The sequence below is a fragment of the Schistosoma mansoni genome, chromosome 1, assembly GCF_000237925.1.
Source record: "Schistosoma mansoni strain Puerto Rico chromosome 1, complete genome".
In the NCBI taxonomy this organism is placed as follows: domain Eukaryota; kingdom Metazoa; phylum Platyhelminthes; class Trematoda; order Strigeidida; family Schistosomatidae; genus Schistosoma; species Schistosoma mansoni.
Genome location: NC_031495.1, coordinates 51,784,006 through 51,807,039, shown reverse-complemented (window position 1 = coordinate 51,807,039; position 23,034 = coordinate 51,784,006). Strand labels below are relative to the sequence as shown.

The following is a 23,034-nucleotide window of genomic DNA, read 5'->3' as shown; positions in this document are numbered from 1 at the left end:
AGTGGTTTAAAAGTTTAACTGCCAAAAAATGGCTAATAGTTCTCTCCCGAAAGTGCTGTATCACGTTGGAGCGAATACTTAACCTCGATTTTACTGAGCATACGTTCTGCAGTCAAAGAAAAGATATGGTCTTTATTTTGCGCTTAGAAAAATCACTAAATACACATATCATTATGGTCTATTCGTGACCACTGAAGTCTTAGCCTTGGTGGAACATTTATCCTATCAAAGTCTCTGTCTCCATGTGCAAGGAAGTAGAGAATATTCATGATTAGAAGTGAATGAGGTTTTTATGCATTATGTTTGTATAATATTTCGCATCGATTTGAGTATTGGTAATCGTCTCAATTTTTAGATAAACATCTTGGTCAATGTATTTTCTCTAATTGAAATGATTACCAGTGAATAATATGAACTTCACTAGCAGCTACAGTATGGTCAAAAAATAAACTATTAAATTCACTAAATTGTTATTCGGTTTTCATGGGGACTTGGCACCGTTGGGTGTTCTTATTCACCTTATCGGCTCTTCTGGCATCATTTCTTGCAAACACAATATTTTTTTGTCTTTTCAACTTATACTACCAAGAAATTTATGTCAAAAATAGCAATAAGGTGTCTGTTCATGTTGAAAACGTTCTTGCTGAAAACCAATGGTTAGATCTTTTGTATAAGAAGACTCATGTAAAATTCTCACATGATGTGAGTACTAAAGAGGCGTGCCGTATGGATAACTGCTTTGATTATACACCGTGTCAATCGGAATTTAAGGTGAGTAAAAGCACAATATTTAATTTTTGTAATCGTACTTCCATATATTTTAGCGTTATCTTGTTAGTATACAGTTTTAATCTTTTCTGTCTTGCAGCTAGACAGTGTAGTGTTCATTATTTTAAATTTGTCTGAAGGTATAAAACTTATTTGTTTGTTGTAATGCCACTTCATATTACTACTTTACAATACTGTCTTATGTTAAATCACACACTAATTAAGGAAAACATAGTTAAATCCCAGTGCACGTTCATTTTTTGGCATGCAATCCCATTCCTGTGATTGCTGGTATATTTTCAAGCTCTTAGACCGAAAACCTTTTTATTCGTTATTTTTTAAGTCTTCTGAGCAAAGGCTTTGTACGGTACAGTTGTCAAAAAAAAATAGATTACACAAAACAGTATGACAACATTTTCAGCAAGTCAAGCATTAATTGGGTTGAAGAATATTTAACAAGTGAGAGCATTTCCGTAAGACAATTTTAAAACGGCTTTTGCTGTTGCTTTTTGATTTTACAGGAAAAAGTATCAAGACTTCTCTTGTCTTCGATTCTGATTAATGTCTGTCGAGGTCTCAAACCACCTAGTCGCGTGTTCTGTAGAACCCTGTACGCAGAGCCTTAATACATAAACAACTACTAACCAGATATTACACCTTTCATACTAATACACTATGTAATATACTGACCACTTAACCACATTTTTACAATTATTCCCCAGGGTGTAAACTGGGATGAAATCACGTACACAGTACTCCCATCAAGTAAAAGCCACTGTGCAGAGATGGTGATCAAAAATCGTTAACTCGAAGAGGTCAGTGGTAAAGTAAAATAGAATGGATTGAAGCGTCACATGCCTGTCCTTTTTACAAACATGCTATTACATTAATGACACGAAACATGGCTTATGACTTGTTAAATGAGAACTACTTTCGTTTGCCACATCTTCATCCGTGCTCACAAAAGTTAACAGTGGTGGATGCTAAGTCTCCAATTATATCTAGTAATAGATTTTGCATTAGCTGAAACATAATTTTTATGTAGTTGATTTTCCTATAAACCCAGTGCAAGTTTTGTTCATTTGATTTTTGAATTAATCAAGTGTAGTTTTCGCCTTTTAAAACATTAATTTGTATCAATTAATCCGATGTAGTTTTTCGTTCACTCGCATTTTGCTCAGTATAATATTTAGCTGTATTAATTTTTTGTGAAAATTGTTTAGCTTAATTATTTCTCTTACTATTCACCAAACGTAATTGGTCTGTAATTGAATGCGCTCAAATGAGAGTTGATTCTGCTTGGGTCTCTATCATTCGAGCTTCTAGACAAGCTTAAACTTGTCTCTAGCTAGTGGTAACGGAGGAAGAGAATGAAAGTAGCCTCGTTCATTGTCATTGAAGTAGAATTTTATTCAACTGGTCGTCATCGACATGGAGTCTTGTAAAAATGTGTGTTGCCCCAAGTTTCCATGTCACGTTGCTACGACGACATAAAAGAAATGAGATGTATAGCAAAAAAGATCGGAATAATGTGGTAGCCATAGTAGTGGAAAAGATTGACCATTCGAAATATAGTGCGAAAGGAAGGATTGAAAAGGTATGTATCAAGGTATACTGGAGTTCAAGATAATTGTATAATAATAGTTAATGGGTCAAACGAAAGTTTATGATAAAAGGAATATAAATATATATGATCTAGTTAATATTTATCCAATAAGAATGTATATAACGATTACTTACCTACTCCTGTTATCTCTCGTGGAAGAGCATAGGCCACCTACTAGAATTCTCCGTCGAGCTCTGTCCTGGACAATCCTTTCCAGTTGCTATTTATTCTTTTGGTGTCTACTTCCAATTCCCGTCTGTGTGTTATTCGGTCTTCCTCTTTTCCGCTTCTGTTCTGGATTCCAAGTTAGCGATTGCCTCGTGATGCAGTTTGGTGATTTCCGCAATATATGTCCTATTCACTTCCAGCGTCTTTTCCTAATTCCCTCTTCAGATGGGAGCTGGTTCGTTTTCTCCCATAGTAGGCTGTTGCTGATGGTATCCGGTCAACGGACATTGAGTATCTTGCGTAGATAACTGTTTATAAATATTTGTACTTTTTTAATGATGGTTGTAGTAGTTCTCTGAATTTCAGCTCTGTACGGTAGAACTGTCTTGACGTTAGTATTGAGGATTCTCACCTTGATATTGGTTGAGAGACAGTCGTTTCGAGTTCCATATGTTCTTAACTGTAGGAATGCTGCCCTTGCTTTGACAATCCTTGTCTTTACGTCTGCATCCGACCCTCCTTGTTCATCGATGATGCTGACCAGGTACGTGAGGGTTCCCGCCTGTTCCAGAGTTTCCCCATCAAGTGTGATTTTGTTGAAGATCTTGCTTTTCCGTTGTGTGTGTTGAGGCCTACTGCTGCAGAGGCTTCTGCTACACTGACTGTCTTCGCCTGCATTTGTGGTGTGTATGAGATAGAAGAGCTGGATGATCTGCGAATTCCGAATCGTCTAGTTGCATGCAAGCTGTCCATTGTGTTTAGTGCTTTCTCTCAGATGTCGAGGTCTTCATAATCCAGTCGACCACGATAAGAAATAGGGTGAGATTAGGCAGCCTTGTCTGACACCGGTCCTCATTTGGTATGCATCTATGAGCTGCCCTACACGCCGGAATATGCAGTGTAGTCCTTTGTATAAATTTCGGATGATGTTGACGATCTTCTCTGGTACACCATAGTGTCGAAGAAGGTTCCACAAGGTTCTCCTATCCAGGTTGTCAAATGCTTTCTCATGGTCAATGAAGTTGATGTATAGTGACGAGTTCCATTCAATTGATTGTTCAACGATGATCCGTAGTGTCACATTTCGGCCTATGTACCAACGGTCCTTGTGGCGTTTAGCTTGTTTTTGAAGTTGTTCTGATTGTACTTGCGTAACAATCGATTTGATCAAATTCAGTTGGTATCAGTAATCATACCTTTATTCCTTCATTTCAAATCACTCCACTTCACTAGCCATCAAGGTTGTTCTTCTTTACTCCTTTTCTTTTTTACCGCGCTTGCGATGCAACACAGAAAAAACGCGACTGGGACATACGACTGCGTCTTACACTTTATTTAATACCTCTGACATTTCTGATGGATCTATTGTTGTTTTTATTCGAAGCCCATTAACATTAACATAACCAATTTATCGATTCTTCTCAGGCTACATTTTGACCTTGTTAAATCTTCGCTTATCAACTTGACTGTTTTTATGTGCGCGTGTGTGTTCATTCCTTATCTCACTCATCACACGTCTGTAACTTACTTTTGTCTGACTATAAATATCGATTGACGCTTGATGAAATCGTGTAGGCTCACATACCTTCTCCACTGCGTGTCATTCTGTTTCGCTACTTTCTCTCCTATTTCATTCTTTCGTTCCGTTTCCCCGATTGTCTGTGTAGATCAATGGGTGTGCAAAATATAAATATTCGAAATTCATTCTCGTATTTGATCTCCGTTATTTACTAACGCGATTTACGTCGATAATTATACACGAGGATTGACGATATGTATATTGCGATAACAATCATTAATCCGATCTAACTGGAGCCAGATATTCCAGGGCAACTAAAATGTCTGTGTGTGCTGCTTCGATGTTTGGTAGGTTTAGTCGATCTGGTCTATTCAGGAGTTCTTCAAAGCGTTCCACCCACCTGTTCTGCTGTTGTTGGATCCCAGCGATTGGCTTGCCTTTTTTGTTCTTGACTGGTTGCTGTGGATTACTATATTCCCTACTAGTTTCTTCGTTGCATCATATAGTTGTCTGATATATCCTTCTCTTAGAGCTTATCGCGCTATCATTGTTGGGTGTTCCATGTATTTCTGCTTGACCGGTCTAATACTCCTCTTCACTTGCTTATTTACTTCTGTGCATTCAGTTTGTGCCTTGACCTTCTCTGTTCTTGTTCGACTGTTGTTAATTTTTGTCTTCTTATTCTTACTTTCTTGAATCCGAATCAGGGTTTCGATAGAGGTTCATTCCTTTAGATGATGCTTGTTGTGACACAGCATCGTTTGATATGTTGAAGTTAGTGCTTCTTTGATCCCTTCCCAATTGTCTTCTATAGTAGTTTCTTCTTTGAGTAGATATTGTAAGGCTTAGAACCTGTTGTTGAGAGCTATCTTGAATTGGTTGAGATTTCCAGTGAGTCGAAGGAGGGTTGTATTGAACTTTTGTAGTTCTGTCTGACCAGTTTTCCAGTGCTTCTTTAGCCTCAGTTTCATCTTGGTAACCATCATGTGGTGATTTGACAATGTATTAGCTCCTCTATTTGTTCTCACGTTGTTCATTGACATTAGGAATTTTTTTAGTGATGGAAATATGATCGATCTGATTCTGTGTAGTGTGATCCGATGAAACCCATGTAGCTTCGTGTATGTGTTTATGGGGGAATGTAGTACCACCTGTAACCATTTTGTTGAATGCACATCGATTCGCAAATATGTCACCGTTCTCGTTCCTTTCTCCCAGTCAGTCGATGTCGTCTTATGATATCTTCATACCCGATGTTATTCATTCCGACCTCGGTGTTTAGGTCTCCCATCGGGATAATCCACTAATAATTCCTGGAAGTTACCATTCATTTATTCTTCGTTCGGACATAACAGTTGTTTGTACGGTTCTCACAAGACTTCAAAATATCACAACCTAGAAGATAGTGATAGAGCACAGTTTTGCGCAACAAACTGACTCCGGGTTTGATATCAGGAAACAAAACTTTTATCGTTTCCCAATACATGCGACCGCATTGGAGCATATTCTGAAAAATAAGAACGTACTTTCTCCGTTCATTACCTGGACCTTAGTGTTTTGTTTAAAACATGTTCTAGGTACCATCTCATATTATTTTCCTGATATTCCCAGATTAATTCAAAAGGGGATATTTGTTATTGCCTGGTTGTTTGCAATGTCATGTCCGCAAGCATCAAAAAATTTTGTTTGGTTTATTACTATGACCCTTATGATAATTGTCTCCTAAACGTATTCTCAATTTACTTTATCTAATGCTTGCTCATTTGTCTCGGTACTTATTAAAACAATTCACTTCACAGGTTTATGTATATCCTCTCTCGTCAAAACAAGCCAATCTATCTCTAACCTATCAAAAAATCCTCACCGCTTTGCATAATTCAAAACTTCTCACATCAGATCCAAATGAAGCTTGTATATTTATTCCTAGCTTGGATACTCTAGATCGAGATCGTTTAAGCCCACATTTCGGTCAGTATATAGCTCATGAGCTCGTTAATTTACCATTTTGGAATTCGTTGCCTAGAAGAGATCTTGATAGTAAGTCTAACATTTTTAGAAGCATGTAGATCTTTATTATAAACTTAGTTAATTTTTTATGTAAATCACTAGTAAAAAATAACATGAGCATTCTTCATAGGGTCACATTTCAAATAGTTTGTTAGTTTAAACATGTTAGTGTCGAATTTGAAGCTGTGGTCTCTAAACTCAACCCTACTTAGTTCACCGTGGTCATATCAGTAATATTTCTAATGATATCCTGGAGCTTAACAATTAGACTGGTTCTTGGTTGTTGAGTTACCCTTGTTAAGATACATGCTATAGATGGGATTCTCCGCCAGGGACTTTAGTTTATAATCATCTATAATTTATTTGAACTTTTATTGAATGTGTTTAGTTCCACTTATTGCGGTACAAATGAGATACCAGGTACCCCTGAGAAAATCTTATAATCCATAGGGAACGATTGTTATAAGTTTCCAAAGGTTAATATTCAACAAGTCTAAAGTTTTTAAATTAGTCGAATATATGTAAGGAATTAAAAGTTCGAGAACGTTTGTTTCGGGTTTCACACTCCCCACATTAATCCGAAGTGTCACTTCGAAACTCTTACATATTGATGTTTGGTTTGACTAGTGTAAAATAGTCGGACATTCCACCTTCATAAAGTACATGCTTATTTGTGTACTAAGCTAATGATCAATTTTTCCTATGCTATAACAATGAATATTTCTACTCTTTGTTTATATATGCTACAGTGTACTCACACTAATTGTAGTTATTTGTCAACGTAAATTCTTTTTTCGAAATTCATGAAACCTTATAAATTTCTTTCTTTATTTTCCTTTTTCCATATTTCTATAAAAGCCGATTCACTCTCAACCACTACTCAAAAGCCATCAGAATATGCTGGCCGTAATCACTTAATATTTAATTTACATGCAGGCACTTGGCCATATTATTACGAAGATGAATATCGTTTATGGCTTGGCCAAGCCATGCTAGCTAAAGCCAGCTTTTCGACCAAACATTTTCGTCCAAAATTTGATATTTCTTTACCACTTATTCATTCTCAACATCCTTTACAGTCAGGATCAAGTCAGTTGAATCAATTAGTGAGCAGTGAACATTTACGCGGTCGACTTGATCTACCATATCTTTTAAGTTTTAAGGTAGTCTTTTTTTCTATCATTCATATTCATATTTGTGATTCTCATTACAGGCTGAGATAGATTATGGAACTATTAGAGACTAAGTGGCACTGAGCAGTTGTTTCGTCTCAATTCGGGACTTTTCAACAGTATACACAGAACCGTACATGGGATCGAACAAATAATATCCAGATTTTACGACAAATAGGAAAACGTTAGGATTCTATTCAGAGAATCGATTAGGTTTTATTCCCAGCTTTAACCAATTCACTATATACTTCTGTCCATTAAATGTCAATTACTATTTTTTTACTGATTTGATTGACAACCGCAACTCAAAGGTTTCCACTATAGTTTCAGAAAATCCTTAATAAATATTCATATTCATTTTCCAAATCCCATCTAGTTACTTACTTACTTACGCCTGTTACTCCAAGTGGAGCATAGGCTGCCAACCAGCATTCTCCAACCCAGCCTGTCCTGGGCCTTCCTTTCTAGTTCTATCCAACTTTTGTTCATTCTTCTCATGTCCGTCTCCATTTGTCGACGTAATGTGTTCTTTGGTCTTTCTCTTCTCCTTTGGCCTTCAGGACTCCATGTGAGGGCTTGCCTTGTGACGCAGTTGGGTGATTTCCTCAATGTGTGTCCTATCCACTTTCAGCGCTTCCTGATTTCTTCCTTCACTGAAATCTGGTTTGCTCTCTCCCACAGTAAAATGTTGTTGATAGTGTCTGGTCAACAGATCCGAAGTAATTTGCGTAGACAACTGTTAATAAACACTTGTATCTTCTGGATGATGGCTTTCGTAGTTCTTCAGGTTTCCGCCCCATACAGTAGAACTGTCTTGACATTTATATTGAAAATTCTGATCTTGGTGTTGGTTGACAATTGCTTTAAGTTCCAGATGTTCTTCGGTTGTAAATATGCTGCTCTTGCTTTGCCGATCATCGCCCTCACACCTGCATCAGATCCACCGTGTTCATCAATGATGCTCCCCAGATATGTAAAGGTTTTTACATCCTCCAGAGCTTCTCCGTCAAGTGTGATTCGATTGGTGCATGCTGTGTTGTATCGGAGAATCTTGATTTTCCCTTTGTGTATATTGAGATCTACTGTTGCTGAGGCTGCTGTTACACTGGTCGTCTTCTCCTGCATTTGTTGTTGCATGTGTGATGGAAGAGCCAGATCGTCTGCGAAGTCTAGGTCGTCCAGCTGCATCCTAGCTGTCCATTGTATCCCGTGCTTCCCTCCAGATTTTTTTGTTATACCATTTAGCATTTCATATTGTGTATATCATTTTCAAAACGCTTCATTAGTCAAAATAATAAAATCAAATTTATATTCGACTCTACAGAATATTTAGTTCACAAATATTCACAATTTTTGGCTGACATTATTACCTGGGATACTTCACTATGTTAACTATAGTAAGATTATAGTTTGAATAAGTGAAGGATAAAGATTAACAATACTTGGATATTGTTAATCTATTCAAACATGTATAAGTCTAACAAATGATTGAGCACTTATTTTTTTGGTTTTATAGGGTAAACGTTATGTCAGTGGGATTGGATCAGCATCACGTGATATACTTTTTCATTTACACAATGGAAAAGATATAATTATGTTAACTACTTGTCGTCATGGTACAGATTGGACACGATATGCTGATAAGCGTTGTGCTACAGATATGGCTTTATATGATGCGTAAGTTTTCTCTGCTTTCATTTGTTCTTCTCTCCTCAAAATTTGTTATTAATTCTGCACTTTTTAAGTAGACTATAATTTATGGATGAAGTAATCAGATTTGATATAGCAGCCGTTGGATCTTGGTGCGAAACTCATTCATGCATTTTACTAAATAGCATTTTGACATTATAGCTTATGTCAGTTCGTGATGGATACCTGAACTCTAATTCCCAACCCTAACGTCCAATTGTAAATCCCAATTTTAATTCCTTACATTAGTTTATAACCTTTACTTTAGCATCGCTCAATGGTTTTCCATAAATTATAGTCTCATCTACGTTTTTAAGAAAAGAAAAGAAAATTTCTCTTTTGATTGATCATTAAATTTTGATAGAATTCAATCATCTTCAAATGTTATAAACAACTATTTTCATTTCTACCGTTTAATATACAAATAAACTGTTTTCATCTTATCTCAACATAGTGCACACAGTGTCGAGCCACCTAGACTGGTGGCCACATTGCAACTTGATCGATAGCATTCGACCAGCACTAAGAAGGACTCGACACACATCATCCTGTCTAATGTCTGACTCATCAAGACAACCAATCATTATCATTCTCGCCCACACATCAGTTTCAAATAGCTTATTCTCATAGATTGATGGATGTTTTCAATATATATTCAAAACAGACGAATTATTACGTAATGATTGACAATATTCATTATAGTAATGATCAAAATCAAAGTGCATAAAAGATATTGACAAGATGAATTTTATTGTTATAAATGAATTACTGACTTCGTCGTTTTATAACTCTTAAGCGATTATTTTATTATTCAAGGATTAATTACACTTTATCTTCCTTTTCTGTGTACGAAGATGCTTTCTTAAATTTTTGTTTTGATTTTATGTTCTTATGTATGCCGGCGACCTAAACGATGGAAATATTTGATTTTGAACTTTTTTTTGTATCAGATTCATATCGAACAATTTATTTAGTTATCGCATATTACTATTAATAATTGTGGTATTTATTCCTAAAAACCCTCAAATTTCAGATTGATTTGCAGTATTTTTCTCGTTGCGGGAGGACCTTGTTCTAATGTATCACCTCACCCAATTGTACTGTAGTTTTGTTTTTCATATATTAAAAAATAATAGTAATTCCCATGCTCTTAAACTATTACGTCCTATGAACCAGATCATGTTTCAAATCTACTGATTTTATCTTACATGATATTTATTGATTAATGTATTTTGATAGACTGATATATTTAATCTATCTATTTCTTTTTTAGATATGATTATTGGGAATTAATGTATAATTCTACGTTTTGTCTTGTTCCTCGTGGTCGACGATTAGGCTCATATCGGTAAAAAGTTGTAGTTGCATTGGATCTGTAATATCGTCAAATGTTTTTTTTTATGATTGATATTTTCAGTCTCCATTTGTACTGTTATCGAGAGCTGTTCACTGAAACTTAAATTAAAATCTCATTTTTTTATTTATCAGAACCTCTATAACATGTGTACCGATGTTGAATAAAATTAGAAGACTGGTATGACTACTATGAATGTGGAGCACTGGTTTATTGATTGAACCGACCAACTTCCAACAATTAGGTTACAAATTCCAACCCTACCCCGCTTGTGTCGTATGGCTGGACAGCTTCTTGGTATCACTGGTCATTACACAAACAGCGTGGCTCGAAGTCAAATACACTAATCTGTACTTGATAAATTAGTTATATCACTCGGAATGTATAAATATGCACAAATGATTCTATATTAAATAAAAATCAGTTTACTTAAAAACTTACGTTCAGCGTTATCAAACCAGTAATTAAAAGCCAATATTAAATATAGACAAGAAAAGAAATCATCCATTTATTGTGACCAAATAAATAATAACTACGACAACCAAGAAAATGGGAGTTCAATCTTGATTAATCACGGATTTCCGAGCAATGAAATCGCGAAATGGATTGCTGGTTACTCATAGTGGATATAATTAGGTTACACAATTCTCATACTATATATCCACTTGTTACTATAGCTGAGTAATTAATGTAATAGTCTCTCATCCACTGTGTTGTAATTTTATTTCCCACTTCTGGTACATTGATTTAGTCAATTATTTTAATAGTGGTAAAATAAACAAGTTTAAATAGTGTTTTTTAACAGTTGAATTCACGAGTCAATCTAAGCTAGACCACCATTGAAAATCTACAAGCACTGGACAGCCGTTTCATCCTAGTAGGGGACTCCTCAGCAGTTCCCATCCACTATCCCACACGCTGGATTCAAACTCAGGACCTCCAGTCTCACGCGCGAACGCCTAACCTCTAAACCACTTAGCCGTCACCCAACGGTGTTAATGTCTAATTTCAACAGATCTATTATGTTACGCAACTAACTAGGTTGAAAGCGTAAGGTATTGCGCTAATACTACTGGGTAGCTATCATGAAATATCACGAACTGTGTGAATTCGGTTATGTGGATCACTGTATTCTGATTAAGTGATTTAAAGGTAATACGGCCACCCCAATATCTGAATATTATGGAATCAATTCTTAGTGTGTTTGTCGATGCAAACAACTAAAGTGCTCCAAACTAGAAAAAAAGCCATCCGACGTTCCTGAGCTCTTAGTAGTCGTTTTGCTAGAATTATTCTGTGATGTGGACTATTTTCACGAAAAAATACCTTGAAATTAGAAATTACTGGGTTTCTTTGAAGGTACTGTGTTACCTATGACCCCAAAAACAAATAAATTCTTGAGTCCTTTTATTCTCGTACTTCCTGCCATACTATTCCAGTGAAATGAGAATTTTACTCGTTCAAAGCAAAATACTCTTATTCATTCCATTTCTTATTTTTGTGTTTGTATTACTTAATTAAGATTTTTAGAAGTACTACAGGCTGGTTGTATCCCAGTTATGTTGAGCAATGATTTGGAACTTCCATTTTCTGAAGTGATTGATTGGAATCGAGCAGTTATTTGGGCTGACGAACGATTACCTTTATTACTTCCGTTGAGCCTACGACGTATTACTTCGCATCAGATAATTCAATATCGACAACAAGTAATGTTTCTTTGGCATACGTATTTATCTTCAATCGAATCGATTGTTCTTACAACACTTGAGGTAATTATTTCCTTTTGAATTTGTAGGATATAGTTTGTTCAGTCACTGTTAGTTACGGAGATACACTTCAAATATGCTATGAGTAGTTTCAGGTTTAAATCCAAACAAAAAAGGAATGTAAAGATAAAGTAGCGCAAAAGAAATTCACTTGTAATTATTTCTTTACATTATATTGTTTGTATGGATAGCTAGGGAAGCGAGAACATCTTCTCCATTAATAACAATAATATTTATGTGTGTTCTCGAGAACTCCCGGCCTCTCGAACTGAAGTAAATGGTTTTCTTAGAGGGTCACTTCCCGAGCCTTTAATCCTGGGGTCTAAACCACCAGGCAACAGCAATGTCAGGAGACCCCCAGCCCCCAGAATCACAGAGCCCATTTACATCACTGGTTTGCAGTGGGGGTTTTACAACTCCCGTAGTCTGATCATTCATATTTACCAGCCCAGTCTAACCATCGGGCGCTTGCTTTTCGGCCTCTTGCAGTCCCTGCACGTTGTGGAGGCAGTGAGTGGAACTTTCGTAGCAGAAACTAAAAACCCATGACCGTGTAAGAGCATTTTGGGAGGGAAAACGGACTCTTGCAACCATCAATTGGGGGATGGTAAGAAAGAAAGCTGTATAGAAATGGGATCTGTTGGTCTAGCACGACTTCCTGATTGGGATCTTAAACATGACACAACTTAGTGGCTTGAGATGTTATCAAGCATGACTCAGAATGGGAGCCGATGATTATCCTGCAGTAGTTTTTTGGATTCTTTATAAAAGTAGGACTGGGCTCGTCAACTGAAAGAAAACCCTCTTTTACTGGTACTTTTAAATGAAGCGTATCTCCTATTACAAGCCATTCTCTTTCACTTATTTTTCTTTGATTGTACTCCCTTTCTCTCTTTTATTTCTTCACAATATTATCTCTTTATTTTGTTGGCGCATATTTTCCCTGTTACCCAGTTGTACCAAATTTTTTAAGGGTAAAAAAACATGTCTTCAAATAAGGGGTTTTGTCAATGGTCTACTCATTTCTATTGATTCTATGAAATAAATTAAAAGGGTTTGATTCTTTTTACGGTTAACAAATAGCATTGTTTCGCTTGTACTAAGAACGTTACATTCATCGATAGGAAATAAGTCCAGCAGGATTATTTGCCTTTCATGGTTTGTGCTTTTGTGAGGGCTAAGGCGCTTAAATCAAAGCAGATAGCGTTTTGTGAGAGAACACTCCTAAAGCATTTGTCTATGTGTCTAACCTCGGTTGACGAGATCATGAATCTTCATCGACTGAGATGGTTGGGCCACGCGTTACGTATGCCTAAACACCGATTATCGTACCAAATGGTTGGAGACTCTGTGTGACATGGCTCAGAATCGATCACAATGGCGTGGGTGTATACACTCTTTGTCCTTAACTCGTGAGATTAAAATTACATTATATCTTTCTTTCTACAAATTAATTCTTTTTCCTTGTATCATATTCTTATATGGATCTTCTTTTTACTACCATTGAAGCAACTGCTTCTTTGAATTTGATGTTCGTCTTGTTGCGCTAACGAGTGTGGTAACTTGGATTCATGTGTATATGTGCCTGGTTCTACGTTGTAACTGAGTGACTGAGAAACTTTCATTTCACGTGATACTTAAGAAAACTGTATGCTTACACTGTCTTTTGTTTGGTTATTATTTTGCTTTCAGATTATACGAGATAGGGTTTCACTTCGTCGTCGGAGCTACGAGATTTGGAATACATTACCCGGTGGTCTCATAGTTTCGCATGTAAATTCTATGGACAGTTGTGACGTACCAATTCAACGATATCCGATGCATTGCCAGTGTAGGTTTTTCTTAGGAAGATACTGAAAGCGTACCACTCTTAAGCCATCTTTTCACAGGAAACAATTAATGGAAAGATTGCTATTTGTGTGTACCGGAATTTTAAAAAAGCAAATGTTATATTTCATTCGTTAGGACTTTACATAACCCATAAACTCACTTTGTTGTGTTGTAGCGACCTGCCCTAAGGAATTGACAAGCCTAGCTCTGTTCACTGGTCAGTCATCAACGAGCATGATGTTGTCTGTCTTACAGGAGGTCAGTTGCAGCCAGAATCGCTGAGTGATAGCGTAATTAATTAAGTAGTCGGATGACAATGATTCGAATCACATAAGGCAAATCAGTTCCACATATAATTTAAATACGCTTTAGTGATGAATAACAGCTGACATGAGTAAATTCAGTCACCTTTAAGTTCTAAACAAATATAATACTGGATACTACTTAATATGCTCAACTAGATTCACTGTAAGTTCGTTTCTTTCAAAACTTAACCAAATCATGTACAAAAGTACTCTTCAATGTGACATAAGAATATGAATTATCTGAAGCCTTTGTATCTGGCACTAGTAATAAGAAATTTTAACTCGCATTAAAAACCACTTTGTTTAATAAATGTTCGGAAGATATAAGGAAAAATGTAATTCAACCTTAAAGCCCAAGTACAGGTCCAGATGAGAAAGCTATAGACAACACCTAAAATGTTACTTGGCTACAGAAATCAAAGTGCGATCTTTGTGCATGTAACTGTAAACTAATAATCAGTGGGTCACTAAAACATGACTGTCTTATTTTTACTATAGATGTTGATAAACTATTATCATGTCTTTATTTTTGTCCTATTAATATGTAGATTTTTTTCTCACGTTAAGACACCTTTCAATTTTTCATTTAAATAGTCGAGATCAAGTCAGGTTTCACAATGTTAATTCCAATACGTGCAGAACTTTGTTCTATTTATTTGGAACGTTTAAAATCTCTCGGTGGAATTCTGTTCCATTCAGAGTTTTTACGAAAGGTAAAGAAAGTTTATTCTTCAAATTAAGAAATACTACCATAGCGAGTTTTCACATTCGTATGTATGTGTACAAGAGAGAGTGTGAGAGTGTTTTTCTTCCCAAACACATAATAAAATAATCCATAAGCCAATCTTCCGACTACTGATTACCTTTTAAAACCTGTTCCACTTATCTCATCCTAAAAAAAACAGTATATCATTAAATAAATATCACTTACAATTCATCACACAAACTTTTAAGTACTGGATTATATGATTTAAAATAATGTTCTTCTTTTATCAACTGCTCTGTCAATTTGTCAGTCTCAGTCATTTTGTAATAGACATGGTTTTATTTATTCATCGGATATTAGGTCACCAAGATTATCAGAACTATGTGATATATTAGCGCAATACATCTTGAAAAATCTGATCACATTTCTACTTAATAAGACATCTATTGGAAGGTAAGAGGAAACAAGGATAATACAGAAAACAATGTGAAATACGACTTTGAGTAATAAATCAGTGTTACCAAGATAGATTCAAGGTATATTTATGTATTGACAAGGATTCAGCAGACTTAAGTATATGTCCTTAGTCACTTCAAAGGCTGATTTGACATCACTCTTATGACCCGTCTTGACCAAATGCTTCACAATGCAGAAATATGTTAGTCTATCGCTATGCTCTCATTTGACCATTGAAATCCATATATTTTTATCTTCACTTAGGTATGTATTCAACTACCCTTTCATGGAAATAACATTTTTTCCACACAAATATGTTAATTAATAGACAATGGAATTTAACCGAATCTTTTATGGGCTGTTTGGATTTCGACAAAATGTATATCTTGACTTTTCGATAGTGATGAAAAAAAGTTGAATCCATTTAGTTTAAGTTCAGAACTACAAGTTTTTGTTTTGAAAATTCGTATTACTACTTCTTCTGTTGTTTAAGACTGACCGACTTTGGGTGACCACTGTAAATAGGACAGATTATCTAAAATGATTGATGCTCATCTCTGTGTGGCTCTACCTGGATAATTTTAATCTTGGATTGTTTTTTATTATTATTTTCAATATTATTGACTGACAAGGATTTGAGAAACAAATGTGGAAAACCGAAAGTTTACTCCTATTGGTAACTTTGTTATTTACAATGACAAGAATTCAGTTAACATTAAAATACAATCTAAATGATCATTTAGACCACAAACTGAAAAATGATGGCATATTCGATAGACAAAATGTCCTACTATCTGTGATCTGTTTGACATTGTAAAGTAGTTGCAGTATGAAAATTCAATAAGATATATTATCCAGTATTTCTAGTTTTCAACTGGTACGCACAGTAGATGATAGTAAACAAATATGTGTTTAACTAAAACAGTTGATTAGCGATATTACCAAGAAAAGTATATATGAGATAGCAAAAACAAGTAGTTGGTTTGCTCGTATAATATATCCAATAAGTATCATTTTCAACTAATAATGGAACTATTCATAATTATATTATGTGATAAGTAGAATTGAATTTCAACTCAGCATCCATTTAGTTGAGTAGTTCATTGTTTTGTTCATTGAGTTATAGTTTGACTATATTCGATTGTGTATACATGTGAAACTGATAACTAATTATCTGTGTACGGACGTTTTTCATTATTCTGTTCTCTCTTTAGATAATTCTGGTTTGGGAATGCAAGAATTTTCCACCAAATAATAATGAAGTAAAGTCTTATGCTCCAGTCCCGGTTGAAATTGTTCTCCCTGACGAACGCTTTACACTCAAATATTCTTCTAATTCTATATCTCCAAGCGTTCGTTTTCAACCTTTTCACGAAATTCCTACCTTGGCTGTATTTGCATATTCATTAAACCTGAATATTACAGTTGAACAGGTAATTCGAAGCATCATTTTGTTTTTAAATTTTAGTTTCTGAAATTAAACTTCATCATACTACTTTAGATGAAGGGGTGGCAGAATAATTGTACTAACTTAAATGCAAATGCATGAGATTGATCACTCGGTAAATTAGTAAATCATATCAATAAATATAATATTCAATTAGCCTTAATTCATATGTTAAATATAGTCATTCAGTTTGTCTTTGTCGTAACAGTTTTCTTTTGTTGGAGAAGTTCGTTTATCTCATTGCTTTTTTAGACAAAATAACACGCGAGATGACAGCATTTTCTTACACATACTTTTTGAATTATGATTTTCGTGCAACCCAATTATATTGTTAAGAATGTTTCTCTTTCGGTAAGCTCTTATTATAAATAGAAGTATGATGAACTTAACTTAGATGGCCGCTGGTTCTGACGTCAAATATGCCAGAAAATTGACTCATAACTCATCTATTTCCTTAATACACTGGGCCACTTGACATAACCATGTGACGACTAGCGTGGGTTCAATTATTACTGATTTATACCTTGCGGATAGACCATTCAAATAGCTTTACTAATTAATTTGCTAGGCTAACGCTAATTGGTTGCCACAGACTTCCTTTCCCATTAACTAATGTGGTAGAAATGAGAAGAAAGATAGTAGGACAAACTCCTATTTCTCAAGATTCAACTAATTCAAAACGGTATATGATTGAGTACACAAACGGTTAAACTACAACAAATAATAATTTCAAAAATACAATGTATGTCAAAAATTGGGTGTTTGATGTAAAAATTGAATTACCAGACTTCATGATTAAAGTATATTAACTTGTTATTAGGAGAATATAGGAATCACATGCAATAACTATTAATGACTACACGTCGAAAAGTAAAGTTAGTAGTGTCTCAAAAAAGGGTTACACAACTTTTACTGTCCTTAATTCTTCTTGTCATAACACTCCACCAAAAAGACTGAGGGTGAGTCACCTACCAGAGTGTGTATATAGTAAGCCTGTGTTTTATGTTGTCTTGGAAGTATACATAATCCTTTAAGCATGGGAACTGACGAATATGTTTAACTTTGAATCTAGTAGAAAAATCTAAGGTGGTAGAAGTAAATCGTACATTATTGTTTGTTACCAGGATATCCGGGACTCCAAAACGACATACCAGCTACCTAATTTTCCCAATTGTAGAATGGGGGTGATGTAGTTCATGGAAATTATCTTTGGCCATTTAGAATATGCGTTAACATATACGAAGATATAACTACTATGGAATGGACCAGCGAAATCGACGTGTACATGCGACCAGGGTTCAGCTAGAGATGATCAGGAATGTGGTTCCACTTCTCGTAGAGATTTGGAAACTTAAACACATTTTTTGTGACAATGAGTCATCGTTTTTTTCTGTCTGGCTATATTTGCGTCCAACCTCAGTCCAAGTTATGGAACTGTTATAAACGTAGAGGATGCTTGTTATAACTTTAGGGGTTTCTTGTTATAACAGTCCTTTTACTTCTTACACGTATGTGGGACGCTAATTTACCTTAGACGAATATCTACACTAGATTCCCACCCAGTGTCTATTCTACAGGACTTCAACACAACTCAGATCAAGAACATGAGATTAGCCTGACCACAACGTTAATATATTTCCACACCAAAAATCCGACACAAGAAACAGTCAATCAATAAGTGTCCATCAACAAGGAACAGTCAATACATAATAAGGATAGGGGAATATATATATAACACATAACACCTGTCATCCTATCTAATGTCTGACTCATCGAGACAACCAATCATTGTCATTCTCGCCCACACATTCGTTCGTTTTCTCTTGGCCATCTACAGAACCATAAGCTACAATATTGCTGTGTTATGATTTCGCCATCAAGTACAAGTTTATCTCTGAATTTGGTCATGACATTACCACGTTTAATGGGCAATCATAAACCTAAGGATGAAGGTGCTGTTGCTGCTTCTATATAAGTAAAAGATGTGAACAAGATGTTGGTGAATGCAGTACAAATTCCAGTGACACTTCTTCAAGCTGTTGACTACACGTCGTGGTCTTATTTTACAGTAACTATATAAATTCATTCGATATTACTGACCCCCACGTGTTAAATCCCATGAATTATAGCAGTGTCATCAACGACGCCATTCCCTGTCCATTGCAAATGACCATTACGTTCGCCGATCCCGTAGGGGCTCCTAGTGATCCACGTTCAACCATCCTACGAAAGCTTCACTCAACACACACAGGACCTGGAAGAATGAAATCTGTCACTAGAGGCTATGTATACCGGCTGTGCATTGATAAGTAAATTAAGGAACTGGTAGCTGGTGTGCACATTAATTCTTTGTCTAAATTTATGGTTGAGATATGTATTATGGTTGATCAGCCATTGTCTACCTTGACATGCTGTCCTGAATGTCCCAGGCGTAGGACAGACGAAAATTAGAGGCGACCAAACCAAGACATGCTATTAGATTGTAAAAACATTAACTGCTGTACCGGTTCGTGTTGGTAGACGTAAACGTTCTGGTCCAGGTCCGCTTGATAATTGCAGCCAACGGTTAAAAACGCTGACATGTCTTAAAATTTGCTTGTAATGAAACAGATCCATTCATCTTTGATCTCTACCTAAATGCTGAGTTCCAGTATTATTCCATACTTTTTATTTCCCTGTTTTATTCCTTTCTGAATTATGTCCTTTGTGTCTCATCTTTCTTATTATCGTTACTATTACTTTAATGCCCAGTCGTTTGATGTTTCTCTCATTAAAGAATCTCCCCTTTCTTTTCGTTTTTTATACGTTGGACTAAAAGTCGATTTAGTTACGAATTAATACTCTCTCTACACTATTTTTTTTAGTTAAATTTTGCATATCTAACTTGGCAAGAATTTCCAAATCGTTTAGTTGGATTCCAAGCTCGTTCACATTATTGGAATACTACAGATAACCTATGGAAATATGATGATAATCCATCGATGAAGCATTTTTCAATAGTTTTACTAAATGGGGCATTTTATCATCGGTTAGTTTGTGTTACACCTTTTTTATTTCTCATATTAAAAACTAAATACAGCTGGAAATAAAACAGAATATTAAAACCTGTCAGACACGTTAGTATTTGCAGCTTACATTGCAGAAGTTCAGGTTGCGTTGTTCTGTGTGCAAACGTTCTGAATGACGAAAGTATTTCTCAGGATGTAGGTATCATTACCAAGTTTTGATTCGATAATTTCGAATAAATTGAGCATTGGGTAGATTGCTATAAATAAATTAATATATTTGTAGTATCCCAATGAGTAGAAAAACTAGATTTTCTGACGTTTCGTGACTCGGTGTAAGTCACTTCCTCAGAGATTAAATAACCAAATTAAAATTAATCCAAGTTCAAATAGTACAATGGAACAATAAGAATATTAAGTGACCAATCAAAAAAAAGGTCTGAATAAATCAATGTCATATCATTTCGGTCGAGGTAAATCATAAGCTATATGTATGTAAATTTGTATGTATGGCTTCCATTCAGTACATCCTTTCAGTGCTAGTTAGCCTTAAATCTTTTTAGAAGAACCATCAAGATCATAACATCAGAAGAGGACAAACAAAAAGAACAAAAGAATGTAATTGATATCTTACAATTTAATAATTTTCCCATGAAGATTATTAGAAGTATATTCAAACAAGACGTCTCAGTGCGTAATAATAATAATTCGAATGAATTGCCATAGATTGGTACTGCAGTTTTACCATACCGTCATGGCACAACAGAAGAAACAATAGAGAATTAAAGTATATTACAAAACAACGAACACACTTCGAAATACTTAGTTCGATTAAAAGAAAAAATCCCATTCATGTCTACACAGAACTGCGTCTACAAATTAGGTTGTGTCGATTTTGATGCCTTCCATATTGGAGAGTCATCTCGCGAACATATTAGGTACAAAAGAAATCTAATAATCCTGTAAAACTGGATAGACTTCAAATTAAATCGGCAATAGCAGTTCACGCCATTTCCAACAATCATCAAATGGATTTCAAAAATATCAAAATATTACAAAGAAAAGAGAGTAGCTGGGGCTTTCCATATAATGCTTAATCCTACTTCTCTCAATAGAAAAGAAGGCCTTACCATACATCCTACTTGGACTATCTATCCTAGCCACCTAGACTGATATTATTTACAATTCACACTATTACCTTATAAATTGAACTTTATCCTTTCTCACTAAAAACGTCACACAATTTTCATCCTTACAGTGCACATATACATACACACAAATTTTCATACATATCGCTTATGAATCACCTTTACCGAAATGACGACATTGATTTATTCAAACCCGTTCTTTGATTGGTCACTTAATATTCTTATTGTTCCGTTGTACTATTTAAACTTGGATTATTGTTAATCTGGTTATTTATTCTCTGAGGAAGTAGCTTACACTGAGTCACAAAACGTCAGAAAATCTAATTTTCTTCTCATTGGGATATTACAAATATATTTATTTATTTCTCAGAATGGTTTCATCAATAAAACTTTATACGTTTTAGTACTGTTTAGAGTAAGCAATTTTCGCGCTTAGCCTCATCACTTGTCATCTTGATTTCACGCAAACATAGGTCATATCTGACTGTTATTTTGTACCCATGTAATCAATTGGTTGATCTTCTACACACAATCAAACCGGTTCATCAATTATAAAGCTGTATTGATTATTGCATCTGTCAAATAGATGTGAAAAAAAACTAAATCTTATCAGTGTTGTTTTGTACACATATTGGTCAAACTATCCCATGATTCTTAGGTATCTAATTTGAAAAATCTTGTAAATCATATTTCCTTATGTTTACGTTTTTATAGTTATTATCATCATCTGTATCAAACATTGTTGGATCGTAAACTTCATGAGATTGTCAATGTATTTAATAATTGTGAAGATATCCTTTTTAATTGTCTTATAAGTCATGTAACTAGTTTACCACCAATTAAAGTATTTAGTACAAGTTATATAGAACAAAAACTATTGTCAACGGATGAAATCTTAAATTTAACTGAATTAAATATATACCGCGAACAGCGAAGTTTATGCATACAAGCTTTTTCACAACATTTTATAAAAGTCCCGTATACTGGAAAACAATCTGATCATATTATTAATAGTCAGTATACTAGTGGAAGAGATACACCCGAAATGTACTTACCGCTTTACGAGAATTCGTATAGGTAAGAAAAAAATAATAATTTTTTTCTTTCACAAACTTTGTAACTTTTTCGTTCATTTACAGAACTGATTGACTGTTTTGAAATTTCGGCTCATTGTAAGAAATATTATAGTACTCTCATTGGGTAAAATTTGATGTTATTTGTTTCAGTTCTGATTGATTTGTACTAGCTCGGACTCACGTATTAGGTAGATTATTTGACTTTATGAACAATTTTTTCATGTGATAAAATGCATATCGATGAAATTGTATATAACAATAGAGAAAAACCAAATTATGTGATCCAGCTATATTTAAGCTTTCAAATTTCTAGTAATTAATAATTTTATCTTGCTTTACCTGGCAAATAATGCAAGTTACTTGTCTTTAGTAAATTATATAAAGCCACGTCACTGTCTAGACCTCCAAAATTAAGACTGTCCAACTAGGCAATTTAAGCAAACTACACGGACAGTGTATCCACTACATGGTTAGTTTCTTCTGTTTGAAAAAATTGTTGACACAAACTTGCAAGCTAATAATATGTCAAAATAGTAATCATGGCGAAAATGTCCATTATTTCCTCTTGTCCTGTTTACGCATAAAACGCCAGGTTAGTTATTTATGCACTCCTAGTATCTTTTTTGACTTCGCTATACCGATATCAAACTACCAATAATTGTAAATATTCGATCTGAAATATCGCTGTATGTAGTAAATTCATGTATATAGACCAACATTGAACCATTGATCAGTTTCGATCAAGCATATGGTACAAAGCTAGAGAATTTCGTATGCCGTATTTGTTAGTAAAATCCTGACTATATTTTTAGTGATCCTTTACTCAAATGACTCGTAAATGTTCTTTTTTTCATTATTTTGTAGCATGTATCCTTCGATGTGAATTTTGAAATATCCATAATTCGTCAAGCTGAAACTTTAAGACAAGAGCTTAAGGCTTTGGAAACGAATAATGTAAATAATTTAAAACTACTCTGTAGATTATGGCGCGATATATAATTTTTTACTGTAT

The 23,034-nt window shown here is 34.9% G+C and overlaps 1 protein-coding gene across 1 annotated transcript; it reads left to right on the top strand.

Annotated features, from left to right (window-relative positions):
• The first annotated feature begins 376 nt into the window (after positions 1–376).
• Positions 377–23,026, top strand: Smp_172060 (putative exostosin-1). Its single transcript, XM_018794793.1, has 12 exons — positions 377–771; positions 5,861–6,098; positions 6,963–7,231; positions 8,757–8,917; positions 10,203–10,277; positions 11,806–12,052; positions 13,742–13,880; positions 14,779–14,897; positions 16,561–16,779; positions 19,658–19,821; positions 21,661–22,023; positions 22,887–23,026. Exons 1-12 carry the CDS (start codon positions 484–486, stop codon positions 22,903–22,905), a joined length of 2,301 nt encoding a protein of 766 aa, XP_018649170.1. The 5' UTR covers positions 377–483; the 3' UTR covers positions 22,906–23,026.
• The last annotated feature ends 8 nt before the right edge of the window (positions 23,027–23,034 follow it).